Source organism: Antedon bifida, chromosome 4 (assembly GCF_963402885.1).
Source record: "Antedon bifida chromosome 4, ecAntBifi1.1, whole genome shotgun sequence".
NCBI lineage: Eukaryota > Metazoa > Echinodermata > Crinoidea > Comatulida > Antedonidae > Antedon > Antedon bifida.
In genome coordinates, this window is record NC_136229.1 from 3,916,060 (window position 1) to 3,932,154 (window position 16,095).

Below are 16,095 nucleotides of genomic sequence, written 5' to 3' on the forward strand. Positions count from 1 at the left end.
TTCTACTTGATTCCAGGTCCGCTTACCGGATGTGATTAAGGTTAGCATGATACACAATATTGCCAATAACCGATTTGTGAATATTCCATATCTTTATGTCAGTGGTTTATGGTTATGTTAGGAAGTGTATGCAATCTTCTTGAACCACAATCATGAGAGTATTCGTAGACCTGGAACTTTCGAAAGTCGTTTTAGAACCTCAAGTAGATTCAAATATTTTTGGCTGAACAAGCTATGGAGTTATTGTGCACGTAAAACCAGAAAAAGTGATGTAATGCATGTACAGTGACGGAATCCAGAACATCATGCTTGAAATTGTTACCTGATCAGACCAGGGAGTTGTTAATTAACAACTCCTTGGTCAGATTCGTATATTTTTAATACCATTTTGTAATCATGTCTAAGAATTTTATTGAATAAAAAATAAACATTTTTATACCTTTAGTTCAAGTGCCAGTATTTTATTACGTCAAAATAGCTTTAAAGCTTTTTGAGATGCCAGGGGCAAATGTTCTCTTTTCTTATTAAAATCCACCCACTGAAAGGTACACTTAATCATCAATTGGAATTTCAATAAAGTAGCAGGCCTTAATCATCAATTGGAATTTCAATAAAGTAGCAGGCCTACTATTATGGTTAGGCCTTATTCGTAAAATACACAAATATAAACTACTAACATCTCAAACAATACTTTTTGTTTCTGATAAATACTATTTAATATTTAACGTTTCTCATAATTTAAGTTAAAACACCAAATTCAAAGTCTATATCATTTAAAATGTTTATAAATACCGAAAACTATGAATTGCGATTTAAAACAACACATTGGAGTTTGTACTACAACAATTTATTAGTTCATGCTTTTGAAATATAGACCTCCATAGAAATATGTATCTATGGATATACCGTTATGTATTCCATGAAACCGACGTGTAGGCCCGTCATAGAGAAGAAGGGCACACGACACCAAGCAGTTGTAAAACAAACAAACAAAATGTTGGATGTGTTCTGCATTATCTCGCCCTACTGTACAACTACAAAAGAATTATATTATACGCCATAACTGGGATTGGAATTCCTAAAATCATTAATCAGAGAAATATTAACCTGCGGAGGAGTATTAATCAACCAACGAATGATTTCTTCATCATCATCATCATCATCGTAAATCAAGCATTATTTAAAACCATGGAATAATAACCACGTAAAAAGCTAATCAATTGTTGGTGATGATATGATGTGTTGAATTTTATTTGCGATGTCGTTGTTCAACTCGTCGTCATCATCGTCTGAAAACAATTGTTGTTGAGAGCAACCAGACACCTTAGAAATAAAAAGAAAACAATAAAACGGTTACAGATCACAGCCTGGGAACTCCCAGAAGGTAGAATTAGGGAAAAGTTTCAAGACATACAGATAGCCTACATTTCTTACAAAATATGATGATCAAAATATGATATCAATTATCAACAACTTTATTTCTGAAGTACATGAATAAAATCGAACCTCTACTACAGTTGACATACACAGGGAATAATAAATGATAATTGAGTTCCCAAATAATCAGGAAAACGTATATGTAAAATATTAAAAATATATTGTCCCCATAAACATTTTTTGTTCACATTTTTTTGAAATATGCTATTTTAATTCCACATAATAGTTATTCACTTTGACCAAAAACTGGATTGAAAAAAAATGATTTACTTGAAAAAATGTAATTTAAAGCAAAAAATACCTAAATCGTCTGTCAGACAATAATATATTTTTTTTTTTTACAGAAATGAATTTATTATTATAAACCTACAAAATGGCATATTTAAAGTCTGATTTTATTAATCTTCATTTTTCATGTTTTTGGGGGACAATACATCTTTAATATAGTTCATAGTTCAATGGCCGTGCCCTGATACGAACTACTTCCTATAATTATGGGTTGTGGAAATCGGGTGTGGTTAACACTGTAGACATTATTACACAAATATTAATTTTTTTTAATTCACGAATCGTATTTGGAGTTTATCACCGGCAGGTGGTAGGCAATACAATCTTCACATCTGACGCAGATGATATTTATGTAGAAGGTTTATAGGGTTAAATAAATCCGACAACTTCCCAATAGGTCACTGTAGTTATGGATACAGCGCGATATGGATATCTATTTTAATGGTAGGCCTATTACTTCCTGTCGGCTTGTATAATAAGGTGTTTATCGAATGTAATTAACAGAATTGAAAATGTGATGGAAATCTACTATCCTATCACTGACGTCATACGAATTTCGACAAGGAGTTTCCGATTGATAGAAATAAAGAATCCAATGCTGTTTGGGTTAAATTAAATTTACGTAGGCGTATGATAGGCATACTGTTACTTTGGTGTCAGACACATAGTGGTACCCAAAACTAGCATAATGACAGTACTTAACTACAGTGGATTGATTTTTAATTGAACTATAACATTTAACCCATGAAATCAAATACCAACAGGACCAAAATATGAGGGAAATATGGCCTATTTGGTTGGTCGTCTCAATTAAATAGATAGGCTACTCTCTGCTTCTCTTAAGGCCTAAGTGTGAGATCATGTGATGGCGAATAACAGTGGGGCCAATGCATATATTTCAATACTGACTTAATGTTTCAAATAAAGGATTTGGACAAAAAATAAATGAAATAAATTAACCTGTTGTGTCGAGCTCATTCTTAAGTTGAGTTCATCTGCAACAACAATCGGTTGTAGTTTTACTTTCTTCTCTTCTACTGGAAAATCTACTGGAAAAGTGTTGATTCGCTTAAGATCAACTATTTGGCAAGGAAGTAGATGCTGATTCTGCGAATCTTTTCCCTGACTATGTTTAGATATGTCATCTTGTAAAGTAATTCCTTGGTTCACCGCGGTGGACAAGTCTGTCCATGATTCCTTTTCTTCTTCATACGACTGGTTTGTTACAGTATAATCGTTTCCATCTTTATCATCAAAAGATGTTCGCTGAGTGCATTGTTTCTGCGATTGCTTTTCTTCTTCCCATTGCTGACTAATATGATCAAGATCACTTCTAGCAATCTTACAGCTGACAACCAAATCTGTCGTAAGTTCACATTCAGAAGTCTGCACCGTCTGAATTTGTTCTAGCGCCTGTATTTTACTTGTCGAATTATTAGAAAATAGTTTTCCTTTGAAGGTTGTATCGGTACACTGACTGATGTCTATTTGTCTTTGCACCTTCTCATCACCACTGGGTATATCGCTTTTAGTTGATAGTTTGGGAGAACCAGAACCAGTTGATGATGTTTCAGTCTCGAGACATCGTATTTCTTTATTAAGATAAGAAACACTTCTCTGGCTACTTCCAACCACACGTGGTATCACGGGACTTTTCTGCAATGTTCCAAGCTTGCACGTCTCTGTTAATATAGTGCTAGCAGAATTTAGACCACTTTTCTGGCTGCTTTTACTAGTATATGGTACGGGACTTCTCTTCTTCGTCTCTGGCAGTCGTATTGTATTAGCAGAATCCAGATTACTTTTCCGACTGATTTTACCCGCATCTGGTAGGCCTACTAGAGGACTTGTTTGAAATGGTTTAGGCATGTAGGGCTCTGGCAGTAGTAAACCTATAGGCCTAGTACTAGCAGAATCTGGAACATTTTTATGGCTAGTAGGCCTACAGTTACTGATAGTATTTGGTACGTCTATGGGATTTATTGTTTGTAATGTTTTAGGCTTGTATGGTTTTGGCAGTAGGCTTACATCATTAGTTGATAGATCATTAAGAGTTAACTTAGTCATATAGTTACCAATATCTTTAGAGACTTCAAATTCTGGGGACATTTCTGATAAACTGGCAACTTCATCTGTTTCAGAGGGTTCTGTTATGGAAATAGTTGGTTGATTGTGTTGATCCTTGTTTTTATCCATTTCATTAGAGATATTTTTATCAAGTGATAAAGTTTTAATATTTTGCTCGTTTTGACAAAAGTCAACAGGTTTAGTTGTAGGCCTAACATTTTCTTTCATTTTACAACTACCAAGATTGGCAATATCTTCATCTTTGGCTGATGCCATAACTTTGACACTCGCCTCACTATTGTCATCAATTGTAGAATTGTAGTAAGATGCAAGATCTGGATTTTTATTTTGAATTCTGTCGATCAGACAAGGAATACCACTTAGGCTCTTCATATTCACTTCTTTAATTCCACTGTCAGACTCACTTTGAATATTCTTAATATTTTCTGCATTTCTGTCCTTATTTTGATGAACATCATCAAAAACATCATCAGATGCCTCAAACCCATGTGTTTGAGTTGTCTGCGATGTAGTTGATGGCATATCTTTTGAACAAGTATTACTTTTAGTAATAGATTCCTGTGAATGAAATTGCAATACATTTTTAACATAAAAAGAAAACCTCTCACAGCAGTAAAAAACTGAAATAGGCCTAAAATATAAATACAGAGTTTTAATCTGTGTATAATGAAAACAGAAACGAAAACTAAGAAAATAAATAAACTGTAAATGGTACTTACAGTAAGCACCATTGTTAAGGAAGTAGGCTTACTTAGTGTGTTTTTTATTACTAATACCTGAAGTGTGTGAGAGTTTAATTGGGAATCTTCGTACATCCTGCAATAATACTCTTTAAGCTCTTCAAGTTTATCGGACGATTTTGTTAAATCATCACATTTTTTCTGATAAGTTGATAGAGTGTCTGTTAATTCTTCTTTCTGGAAACAAAGGAAGACAAAAGATTTAAGTTTCAGAGTTCATGTAAACCACACTTAATGTCAAGATCATCATACTATTATGTGAAGTATGTGATTTCAAGTTTATAACTAGAAACCACACTTTACCAACATGCAAATACATTGAAACATTAGTTAATAAATCAAAGATTGACCTTCTTTAACCAATGCGTTTCCTTTTCTTCAAACAATTGCTGAAGTGATTGACACAGTTTACTCTTTTCTTCCCAGCTGTCTTTGAGAACCTCGTGATCATTCAGAAGATGTTGGTATTTCACTTCTACTACATCATTTACCTCTTTTTCTTTGACATAGTGATCGATCAAGGAATGAGCGTCAGATAGCGAAGACAACGTTTTCTGTAATAATATCAATGATACTGGCATGACGTTATTTGCATTGTCGCTCTTTAGCACAAATATAGGCCTACTACTGTATACATTAAAATGTACTAATTTAAAGCTAAATTGTCTTACATTGTATAACTTAGGCTACTATTACTACCTATTTAACAAAATTTTTTTTTTTGCAGTTTTGTCAACTGACACAAGGAAACAGTAATGGAAATGGTAAGCTTTTCTTAAAGCTCTGTCTACACTATCAAACTTTTTTGTGACAAAAATGTCAGATGTGCCCATATATGGAAATGATATCATATCACTACCATATTTGGGCACATCACGCGTTTTCCTTTTAAACTATTTGATAGTGTGGCCAGAGCTTAAGGTTTACTAGTGTAGAATAATAAGAATTGGCTTTAAGTGGATACTTCTGGAAATTCAATTGACTTTTCCTTTAGGAAGATATACCAGGAAAGTGAATGGAGTGTAACCTTTGATTAGTACCAGAAGTACTACACACAAAATAAGAATGGTGAGGCTTACCGTGCGGTCATTTCGGATTTCTTCTACATGTTTCAAGAGTTGATCGCATAATTTATCTTTCTGGAAAATAATTTGTGTAATACAGTATCATTTTTATATCATCCTTAAATGTATTAAATTATTGAGTAGCAACATTAGAGGGTAAATAGAACAATTAAAAGCCTACTGCCTGTAGTTCCTTGTGAAACATGTCCTCTTGAGTTTTCAAATGGCTCAGTTCTGTACCTGGACTAGGCCTAGCTTCAAGCTTAGCTCTAGCCTCCATCAAGTCATCATGCTGCTGTTCAAGCTTTGACTGCAACTCATTGACCTGACACTGCCGATGATTACTGATGTATTCAAGTTTTCTGTTAAACTCGAACGCACTTTTAACTATTTAGAAACATATAACAGATTCTAAGAAACAACCAAATAAACTCCCAACAAGAAATGTATATATAGTAGACCTATATCGTAGGTTACCTATGGGACAATGATTGAAATTGATTCTCAATCATTGGTAAATATAGACAAATAATACTTTCTTTATATATATTGGTATCCTACCATTCTTTTGGAATTGCTCAAACATCTCTTCTAAGGTTGATCTTTGCACATTAATCTGTTTACACTTGTGTTCGAGATCTACTAACTGACTGTTGTGATCAGTACGGGCAGTGTCTTGATAGTCGATGGCCCTCTCCAGTTCTTGTACATGTTTTTCCAGCGAATACTTGTTTAACTACACAATTATTATAAAGAAACATGATGCAAACCGGTAAATGTCCTATGAGAAATTGAGTCATCTAATTCCAAACTGGATAACTAAAATAATTTCCATTTCTTTATCTTATTCATATACAATTCTGACAACCCAGACATTTTTGTTTTGAGCAAGTAGATTGCTTGAACAGTACAGACATCCAAACAATTCAATACAATACAGTTTTAGTTTCTAAATAATTTACAAACCATTCATAGTTTTTAACATCTTAAAACTGTTCTGGAACATTAGAACTCACCAGCATTCCACGGATCTCATCTCTTAGTTTCAGAACTTCCTTTTCAGCTGTTCCAGCCAACTGCACATGTTTTTCCTTTATTTTATTATGAAATCAAATATTTGTGTCGATTATTGAATATTCACATTAAATAATAGAATGAATACTATACTGTATATAAATAATGTATCTTAAATTATCAAAAAAAGATAAATACAAAAAATCCCTAGACCTTAATTACATAGTCAGATAAAAGGGGACTTATGACATTAGGTTCAGTTTAGCACTTCATTTTGCTTTTTTTAGCTCCCTCACCCCTACTTCAAAATTCTGGATCTACCACTGAATAAGTTCTGCTCCTCAATTAATCTAGTTTCTTTCCTGTTTTAACACCTGTATCTTAATATCTGGCATCACTTAAATCTTACTAAATTCATTGAGATAACTTGTTAATACCTTGTCTTCCTTTATAGACAAGAGTTCATCATTGAAAGCCTTTTTTAGGTCAGTCAGCTGTAGGTTATGAGTATCAACCTGAATCAAGTTTAACTTCTTCTCTGCATCCTTTTTTAAAAACAATTAACAGATTTATAAAAATAAACTTAAATGTTAGTATTAGTAGAACTTCATTAACATAGAATAGGCAATATATGCTAGCTCTGCAAAAATCTCAAGGAACTCAGGAAGTTAAGCTTTTGAGATATACCTGCTTGAACCAAGGGCACTGGGATTGGTGGGCAACATGTCAATGTCACCCTAAGCCCTAGTTTAGATACTATTATTTATTAGGTGTTTACTAAATCAATTTCAAGGTCAAATCATACTGTACTGTGTATTCCTGTACTGCACAGTATACTATTACTATACTTTTTACTATGCTGTACTGTATACTGCACAGTGTATGATACATGTATCAGACTTCTTATCATATTAATAGCAATGAACAATACAAAACCAATCATTACCACCATCTTTTGAAGGTTTAGATTTGCTTGAAGAAGTTGTTGAACTTTTTCTTCAGCTTCAGCGTGCATTTCCTAAAAAAAAAAATAGATATGAAGTTCTGCCTACACAATCAAACTTTATGTGAAAAATGTGATGTGCCCATATATGGACATGATGAAGTCACATCACTACCATATTTTGTTATAACTAGTTAGATAGTGTACACAGAGCTTAAGTGCCCTAACAATCTAATTATTTATATTTAAATTTAAAAAAGCATTTTAATGATAAGAAAATATATATGTTCATGGACTATTATAAAAATAAAAGTTAAAATATATATGTAAACATATTTAAAAATATTAATAGAAGTTAAAATATGTAAAGCGATCATATACAACTTAAAAAGAAAAAAATGTACTGTATATGGAAATAAAAGTGGGACGAACCCATGTAAGACAAACAAAAAAACACTAAAAACCATCAAATTCAATTTAGTGTCTCAAATTCAGGCCTAAATTGAACTATTTTGTTTGTACAGTATACTATTATTCTTAAAAATATTCAATTATTCTAAGTAGCAATTCATAAACCGCAAAAATGGCATGGGGAGATTATTTTTAGGATCAAACATATTTAACACCTTGTTTCAGTTACAGTACTGTGTACTGTAACTCTATGGCAAGCCAAGTCTGCCAAAAGTACTCAATTCATTGTAAAAACTCTGCATATGGAAACATAAAATGTGACATGCTTAGAGACTCTGTTATGAGAACCCGCATAATGTACTTTTATAATAACATGACATAATTAGTTATCCGCTTGGTATACCAAGCGGATAACTCCTTGTTATTGTATGGGATCAATAGTTTTTTTCTGTATTATTCTTGGATCCTTCCTTCCTTTTTGTGAGTCGCGTTTCTCTAAAATGTGTAAACATAACATTTCATAACTTTGACAACATATGGGCATTTACGTGAAGTTGTGCACCTCCTATTTTTGAATGACGTCATAGTTGCGCAACGTGACTTACGCGCAATTTTATGAATTTCAATGATTGATTATAGATTAAAAACCAAAAGTCATTTAGTATTGACACTTTGACAAAATTTAAGTCATATCAGGGGCAAACTTTCTACGGATTAAAAATGGCATGTTTCACAAGAAGTTACGCGCGCACGCGCATTTAAAATTTCAAAATGCGCAAAATTAATTTCTAATCAACTTTTTATGCGTTTCTTGTCATTTTGAGCATGTCAAAAATTCCCACGGGCGCACAATTTTTTACGCACGCGGTGCGCACGTAGCGTTAAAAACATATTTTTTTCTCTTGAATTATATTTTTCAAGTCTTTCCTAGTAATTTTGAAAACAATTTAGACCTTTTCCAGTTTAAATAACGCCATATGAACACGTTGAATTAGACAATTCGTGCGCGTTTTTTATGAAAAAGCTTAAAAAATCGTCAAAATTATGTCTTTTTTTAAACAGTCATAGTTTCTAAAGTAAACCGTGAACCGTTTATTTTTATTACAAAATCTAGAAGTTGATGAGTTGTAGATATCGGATCATGCATCGATAAGGCTAAAAAAACATTGTGACGTCATCGTATGGCCACACGAATGTAAAATATAGGATTTTTGTCTCTTTCGTTATTGCTCATCACATTCAATGGAGCGCATCATGCTTATCTGTATTCCTTTTTCTCCTAAATTTATATATTGTGTAGGTCAATCAACTTTCTTTAGCATGAGATAAAAATATTTTAATTTTTATGACGTCATCATGCCTAAAAATTTTAATTACGTGGGTCATTAATTTCATCTTTACAGTAAATTTTAATCTGTAATAGCTCGTAAGAATAAAATGTGATAATCACGATTAAAACGTTTTCTGGAAGCTATTGGATTGTAGATACGAATTCATGTAAACATTTTGCCAATCGGATGTTGTGACGTCATCATATGGCCAGTTGAATAAAAAAAGTCGTATTTTCATATTTTGCGTAATAGTTCATCACATTTAAAAGGGTGCGCATCTATATTTTACGTATTCAAATTTCTTCTACACGTTAATATGTTGTTCCTGAGATAATTTCCTCCAGAAATTGCTATTTAAGTGTTTCATTTTGATACCGTCGCCATGTTAAAAATTGGAATAAATGGCGGGTCCCGTAATTTCACCTATTCTACACTGTATGTAATATGTATACAGATTATACTCTTTGCATGTATATACTATATGACACAAATTGACAGAATTCAGCACTAACAGCATATCATATTCTTCAGTTCTTGTCATAATGCCATAATCTTTATCTGTGTGCAATATTCCAACGTATGACGTGCACGTGGCGTTTGTCGTTGTGCGGATAACTAACTCGTCAAAGTGACGAGTTTCATGTCTAGTATGAATTACAATTACAAGAAGTATCATTATTATAATTGAATGATAATCTATTTTAATCAAAGGAATCTATTTCTATTTCTGTTTATTATCCTTCTGAACTCTAACATGCAACACTTAGATATAATTGGCTAAAAATCAAGTTCATACCACTTTATATAGGAGGTACAGTACTTATATAAAATATACAAATATATGAATTATAATTTACAATTTTGGTAATCTATTTAAATCAATTTGGAAATAAGATCATGGAAAAGACAGAGGAAGAACAGGATCAGAACGGATGTACGGTTAAGTTAGTTAAAAAATTATATACGTGTGGAAAGTCATGCATGGAATCACAAAATCCGGTAATCAGTTATATGGAACTAAGACCACTTAGATGTATATATTTTTTATAATTATGGGATATTGTATAGTTAACATATATACTATAATTATAATAATAATAATAAATAACATTTATAAAGAGACAAAGGTTTCAAAGCGCTGTGTTTTCCAAGATATGTGCAAGTAGTAGCGTGTGATTATGCTTCTCTGAAGAGATGAGTTTATCTATTATCTATCAATATCATAATTTCCACTTGTGGATAAATAAAGCTATTCTATCTTATCTTAATAAGCCTGTTTTTAATAAATATAATTGTTTTTTTTTTTAAAATAAAAATTGTAATTTTAAGGAAAATAACATTACTGTTCAGTCATTTCTTTATATAGCTAGTTTAAAATTTAAAAAGGAAACACCAATCAATAGCCTAATTTGTTTGGATCTAATTTCAAAGTACATTTAAAAATCAGGTAGCAAGTTTTTTTTTTCACAAAGTAGAATATAATTTTCTGTGTGGTAGGTATATTAATACATTTATGCAGATGCTAAAGTGATCAAATACAGAAATGAGATCAATAGTAATACACACCCTATTAAAAGATATTGGAGACTTTATTTTAAAAGCTACATTCAAAGCTAAGTACCTGAACATTAATAAGGTCCTATTTTTTTGGCAAAACTGTAAAATGGACAAACAGCATCTTGTTATCACTAATATTATTTAAATAAATAATAAATATTATTAATATTAAGTATCTCCAACCAAAATAAATGTAAGAATTACATTAAATTTAAAGATTAATTATTGCTACATATTCAAATACAGAAATGTAATAGGGCATAATACAAATAAATTATCATGAAGAATTGATGTTTCATGTGATAGTATTTACCCGTCTCATCTTCAATTCTTCGATAGCCTCAAAGATCTTTGTTTTCAAACAAAAGTTTTCAGCTTGACTATAAACATGAGGCTTTTCTGTTGGAAGTGAATGTTCAGTTTCCATGACATCCTCTACGAAAAAGCACATTTTTTAAGACATCAAATTTAAATAATTATTCAATGAATATGTTTATTTATTAACATATTCATATTTTAAAATATTATGTATGATACCAGTACCATCAAACTTTCGAGTTAAAATATTACTTTTTAAAAATAATATTAATCATGATATATAATTTATAGTGTAAAATGTCACACATTAATTCACATAAATATAATCAAGACATTAGACTTAATTTGCATCTATAATGATAGACATCAAATTGAAATAATAATTCACTCAATATTTTTATTTATTAATTCATATTTTTAAATATTGCTTTTAAAAAATATTATTAATAATATTAATAATATATATAGTGTAAAATGTCACGTTAATTCACATATATAATTATGCCATTAGTCTTAATTCACATCTGTAATGATAGCCTTTGATTGCAGACATATCCAGGGTATTGCTTTCTATTGAGGTGTAATAACTTGCAATTACCATGAACCCTGGACTAATCAGGAAGGTATTATGCTATTTTCGGTTATGCGTTTCCTTATTCATGCAAACAGCAGACATGTCAGGAGTATTGGAAGTTCCCATTACACCTGCAAAAATGGGTTTTTTTAAAACTACCAATTCAACAATAACTTGGTGTCCTCATATGAGATCATGCATTTTATTGACCAACAGACCAACCAAATTTGAATTAAGTACAGTACACAGAGTGGAAAATTCCATTTATATAAAAGTTTTGTTTCTCAAAAAAATGTAAAAGTACAACTTTAAAACTGCCTACCTGCAATACACTTGGTTTGAGAAAGTGACTTCTGCTCATCTACTTTGATTGATGACATGTTAGACTAAAAAATATGATAAAATAAAATCTTAAACACAATTAGAATTGTATAAAATCAATGAATAAAGAAAAAAAGGAGAGATTTGATACCAAAATAAAGATGGTTTTGGAGTGTCATAGTGACTGAAAGTTATATAAAATAATAAACTGGTTTTATTTTATTTTTTTTAAATTGTTGGTATTTTGACATGTTTTTATCGGTGTGTGAAGGTCTATCTATTACATCTATTGTAGGAAGTATCTGCCTAATAATAGGTTTATTGTTTCAATTTGCTGATTGCAAATTCAAGGATATTTTATTTGTTTTAAACATGAATTAGTCACAGGGCTTAATTTGATTTGAAAACAAAAATTCAATATCACACACATTGTTTGAACTGAAACTAATGCATCTAACATACATGATTATGTGGGAAAATCAAATTTAGATCATTATAATCCAACCTTGAATAGGGAAAACAAACACATATTATATTGTACTCAAAAGTACTAGTTACTAATTTTTTCTTGTGAGGTCGCAAAGTTTAATTCACATATAACAGGAAATATTTATCGCGGCTTGCATTTTTAAAGCCTTATAATTTAAACGAAAATACTGCACTTCCATGGGATTGTTTGTTGGGTGCAAATTTGCGAGTGGGATTACTCTTGAATACTTAATATTATATTTGGTAAGAGTTGAATTATATTTTTGTAGATGTCTTGGCCTAGTGCTATGTAGTAAGGAGTTGAGTCATATCTGCTAGCTAGGCTTACTCTCAAAGCTACTAGGCCTACTATATCTAGTACTAGAGTACCAGGCCTACCTACAATAAATCTAACACTCTACTACTATAAAATTAGTTTAATCTCTCTACCTACTACTCTACTAGCCAGCTAGTAAATGTGGTAAACTAATATATTAATAAGGCCGGATACTCTAACTAGGCTTGAAGGCCCTCTCTAGCTAGTAGTAGTAGAAGACTACATAATCTATTAAAATTATTGATAAGCCTACTACTACGTAACTAGTAGGCCAGGCCTATAGTCTCTAGTTTTAGGAGCTAGCCAGTACAAACAGTACTACTACTAATAAAGTCTAGGCCTAGCTTAATAAATATGTTATTGAATATGATATCATAATCATGTGTACAGAAAACTGATATTTTATAATATATTGGACAAATAAATGCTGTCGAAAGCAGCACATTCATTCATAGGCTAGCATAAACACACTCTAGAACCTAGGCCATATTATTAATTAGGCCTAGGCCTCAAGGCATATTGTTTTAATATTTAATATGCCTTACTAGGCCTAGCCTTACCAAACACTGACAGCTAGGTTACTTACTACACTAGGCTAGGCCCAGCCTAGCTAGGCCTAATTAATATAGGCCTAGGGCCAGAGAGAGAGAGAGGGGGAGAGAGAGAGCCTATTGAGGCCTAGGCCTACCTCTAGGCCTACCCTTATTATTAAATATTAGTCAGGCCTAGTAGTAGTAGGGCCTAGGCTAGTAGTAGTACGTAGAGGCTAGGCCTACACTGAAAACATTTGACTGGTCTGTGTATTTATTATATTAGGCCTAGCTCATTATTCGCATTCACTTAACCAGAATGTACTAACGTTTTACAGAAAGAAATATAAATTAAGTTATAATTTAGATAAAAAGAGAGATCGAGCAAACACCACCAACCACCACGTCGTCGTACAGCATGCACACACACCATGCACCATGCCAGAAAAAAAGTTAAAAACGTTAAAAGCTATTGGTGGCGCTAAATATCGATCTTTGGTGGCGTTATACAATTTAACAGTTGCTCACTTCTGCTGCTGGATGTGCCGGCGCACAAATCATCCAGCTGTCCTATTAGTATTATTTCACTATTGTTAAAATCGATATATTTTTGGCGCATATTGAATGCTAAAAAATAGGCGTTACAAAATGTCGTGTTATGAATTGATTGATCTATTGTGGTATAATCGAAACTGTTATCGGGTCCTCCCATCGGAATCATGGCCGCAGATGATTAAATTACAGTATCATCATAACGTTGATATATTAAATGCATTTTTATGATCTGTAAGTTTGTCTCATTATGTGTAAGTTACGAAATGTTTATTCATATTTTCTTTTATTAAAATGTAAGAGGCTTTGTCATAAAGTAGGAACTACATTACGGTCCGTAAATTTAAATTAGTGTGTATGATGGTAGGCCAATACAGATGGGGTGTATGTAGCCTACTTTTTTTACTAAATTATACAGTAATTGGCGATAACTACAATAATGACGTACGATGGTGACGTAAAACAAATATACACGAATGTCTGTTTAGTAGATGTATGAAAATGACAACTTGGAAATTGAGATAATGGTTGTTTTATACCTTCTTGTTTTTATATACATTTCGCAAGCATTGCATTCTAATTTACAGCCTATAACTTTAATGCGAGGCCGACATGGCACGACAGGCGAGGATATCCACGAGAGTGGTTCGCGATCTCTTGCATTTTGCTGCTGCACACGAAAAATAAAACATTTTCCCACAATGCACCTAACATTTAATTGCAACAAAATATGAGAGGCTACTCTCCTCTCTCACTCTCTAATTATCCATTTCAAGATCGGTAAAACCGATATTTGAATCATGAATCATATGGAATGGACATAATTTAATAGATTAATGTTAAATTCAAGTAGGCGATATTCTAACAAAGCGGGCCTCAACTAAATTAGTAACGTTACGTTCAGCATGCAGGAGAGGACTGACCTTGGAAAAAGTCACATGATTTTAATTCAAGGTTGGTCGTTGTACTTAGTCCGTACTCTACACCAAGTTGAATGTCACAGTATATATAGCCTACAGTGAACATTTATTAATTACAGTATAACGTCTCATTGCTATAAACATAAATAATTAGACAAGTCATGGACAATTAATTAAGACATAATAAACAGGACCGGTATTATCGTTACGTTAGCCTGTTATATTTATATTATTAAAATAGATGAACTATATTTGATATCAATAGGTGAAGAAATCATGGCATTGTCATCAACATGATTTTAACAGTTTTACTGATTTCATGTTACGAGACCGTCATAATGTTCTTAGGCATTATACGAAAAATATTAAACCCACGATTTACACATTGATGTAATGTGATGCATGACCACATGGACAAAATGATGGAAAGGTGAGGGTATAGGCTACACTATGTTCATTTATAAAGTCCCGTCATTAACATCCCTACAGACAGGTGCACTAAGGATCTTGTCGACATCGCGTAAAATTCGGGATCAATTTATGACACGGCGACGATTTCGACAAAATACGAATTGATGCGATGCCCGGTAATTTATAACATTTCTTGGTCGTATGTAATATCGAAAAGCTCCCTATAGGCCTAAAGTCAATTTACTTTTGACAATATTATGGAGCTATCCCCCTGCTGTCAGTAACAACATTTCTATCCGTTTCGACAGCCGGTATCGTTCCTGTCCCTAGAGGATTATGATCCGCAAAACCATATCTCTTGACAATATATCAAAATACGTCTCAAGCTTGTCAATTCAAAGATAAATTTGATAAAATCTGCTGTTTGATATTAGGTAAAGCAGTGTTTAGAGCAGATCCCATTTGAAAACAATATTTGTGTCATTTTGACAAACAAATGATCTGTACCGTATGCGTTCAACATATTTTTTTTCAGTGCGCTTACATAATAACGCTTTAATACCAACGGTATTGCGTCGTGATTTACAATTACGTTTCGCTTACGTCTTGTAATAAGGTGAGTGGTGGGGGTGGGTGAGGGGATACATATTGAATATATTGATAATAGTAATAGGCCCCCTACATAGCTGATAAATATATAAATATAATTGATAATCATTTACAATGACGTTGATATAATTAAATATTGTTAAATCAAAGCGTATCCATTTTCCACCCTAATCTGCAAAATG

At 32.3% G+C, this 16,095-nt stretch overlaps 1 protein-coding gene across 1 annotated transcript; it reads right to left on the reverse strand.

The window, feature by feature from the left end:
- Positions 1 to 1,190: 1,190 nt before the first annotated feature.
- Positions 1,191 to 12,175, reverse strand: LOC144840914 (uncharacterized). The gene is made up of 12 exons (XM_078697002.1): positions 12,088 to 12,175; positions 11,187 to 11,308; positions 7,578 to 7,649; positions 7,069 to 7,176; positions 6,634 to 6,708; positions 6,179 to 6,353; positions 5,799 to 6,004; positions 5,633 to 5,692; positions 4,904 to 5,107; positions 4,590 to 4,730; positions 2,686 to 4,371; positions 1,191 to 1,323 (listed from the first exon to the last, which is right to left on the reverse strand). Exons 1-12 carry the CDS (start codon positions 12,143 to 12,145, stop codon positions 1,213 to 1,215), a joined length of 3,018 nt encoding a protein of 1,005 aa, XP_078553128.1. The 5' UTR covers positions 12,146 to 12,175; the 3' UTR covers positions 1,191 to 1,212.
- Between the last annotated feature and the right edge of the window lie 3,920 nt (positions 12,176 to 16,095).

Coding starts and splice junctions, on each gene's coding strand:
- LOC144840914 (XM_078697002.1), bottom strand. CDS start 12,145: ATGTCATCAATCAAAGTAGATGAGCAGAAGTCACTTTCTCAAACCAAG. Junction 4,731..4,903: donor AAACGCATTGGTTAAAGAAG/GTCAATCTTTGA, acceptor CTTTGTTTCCAG/AAAGAAGAATTAACAGACAC. Junction 1,324..2,685: donor GAATGAGCTCGACACAACAG/GTTAATTTATTT, acceptor TTTATTTCTAAG/GTGTCTGGTTGCTCTCAACA.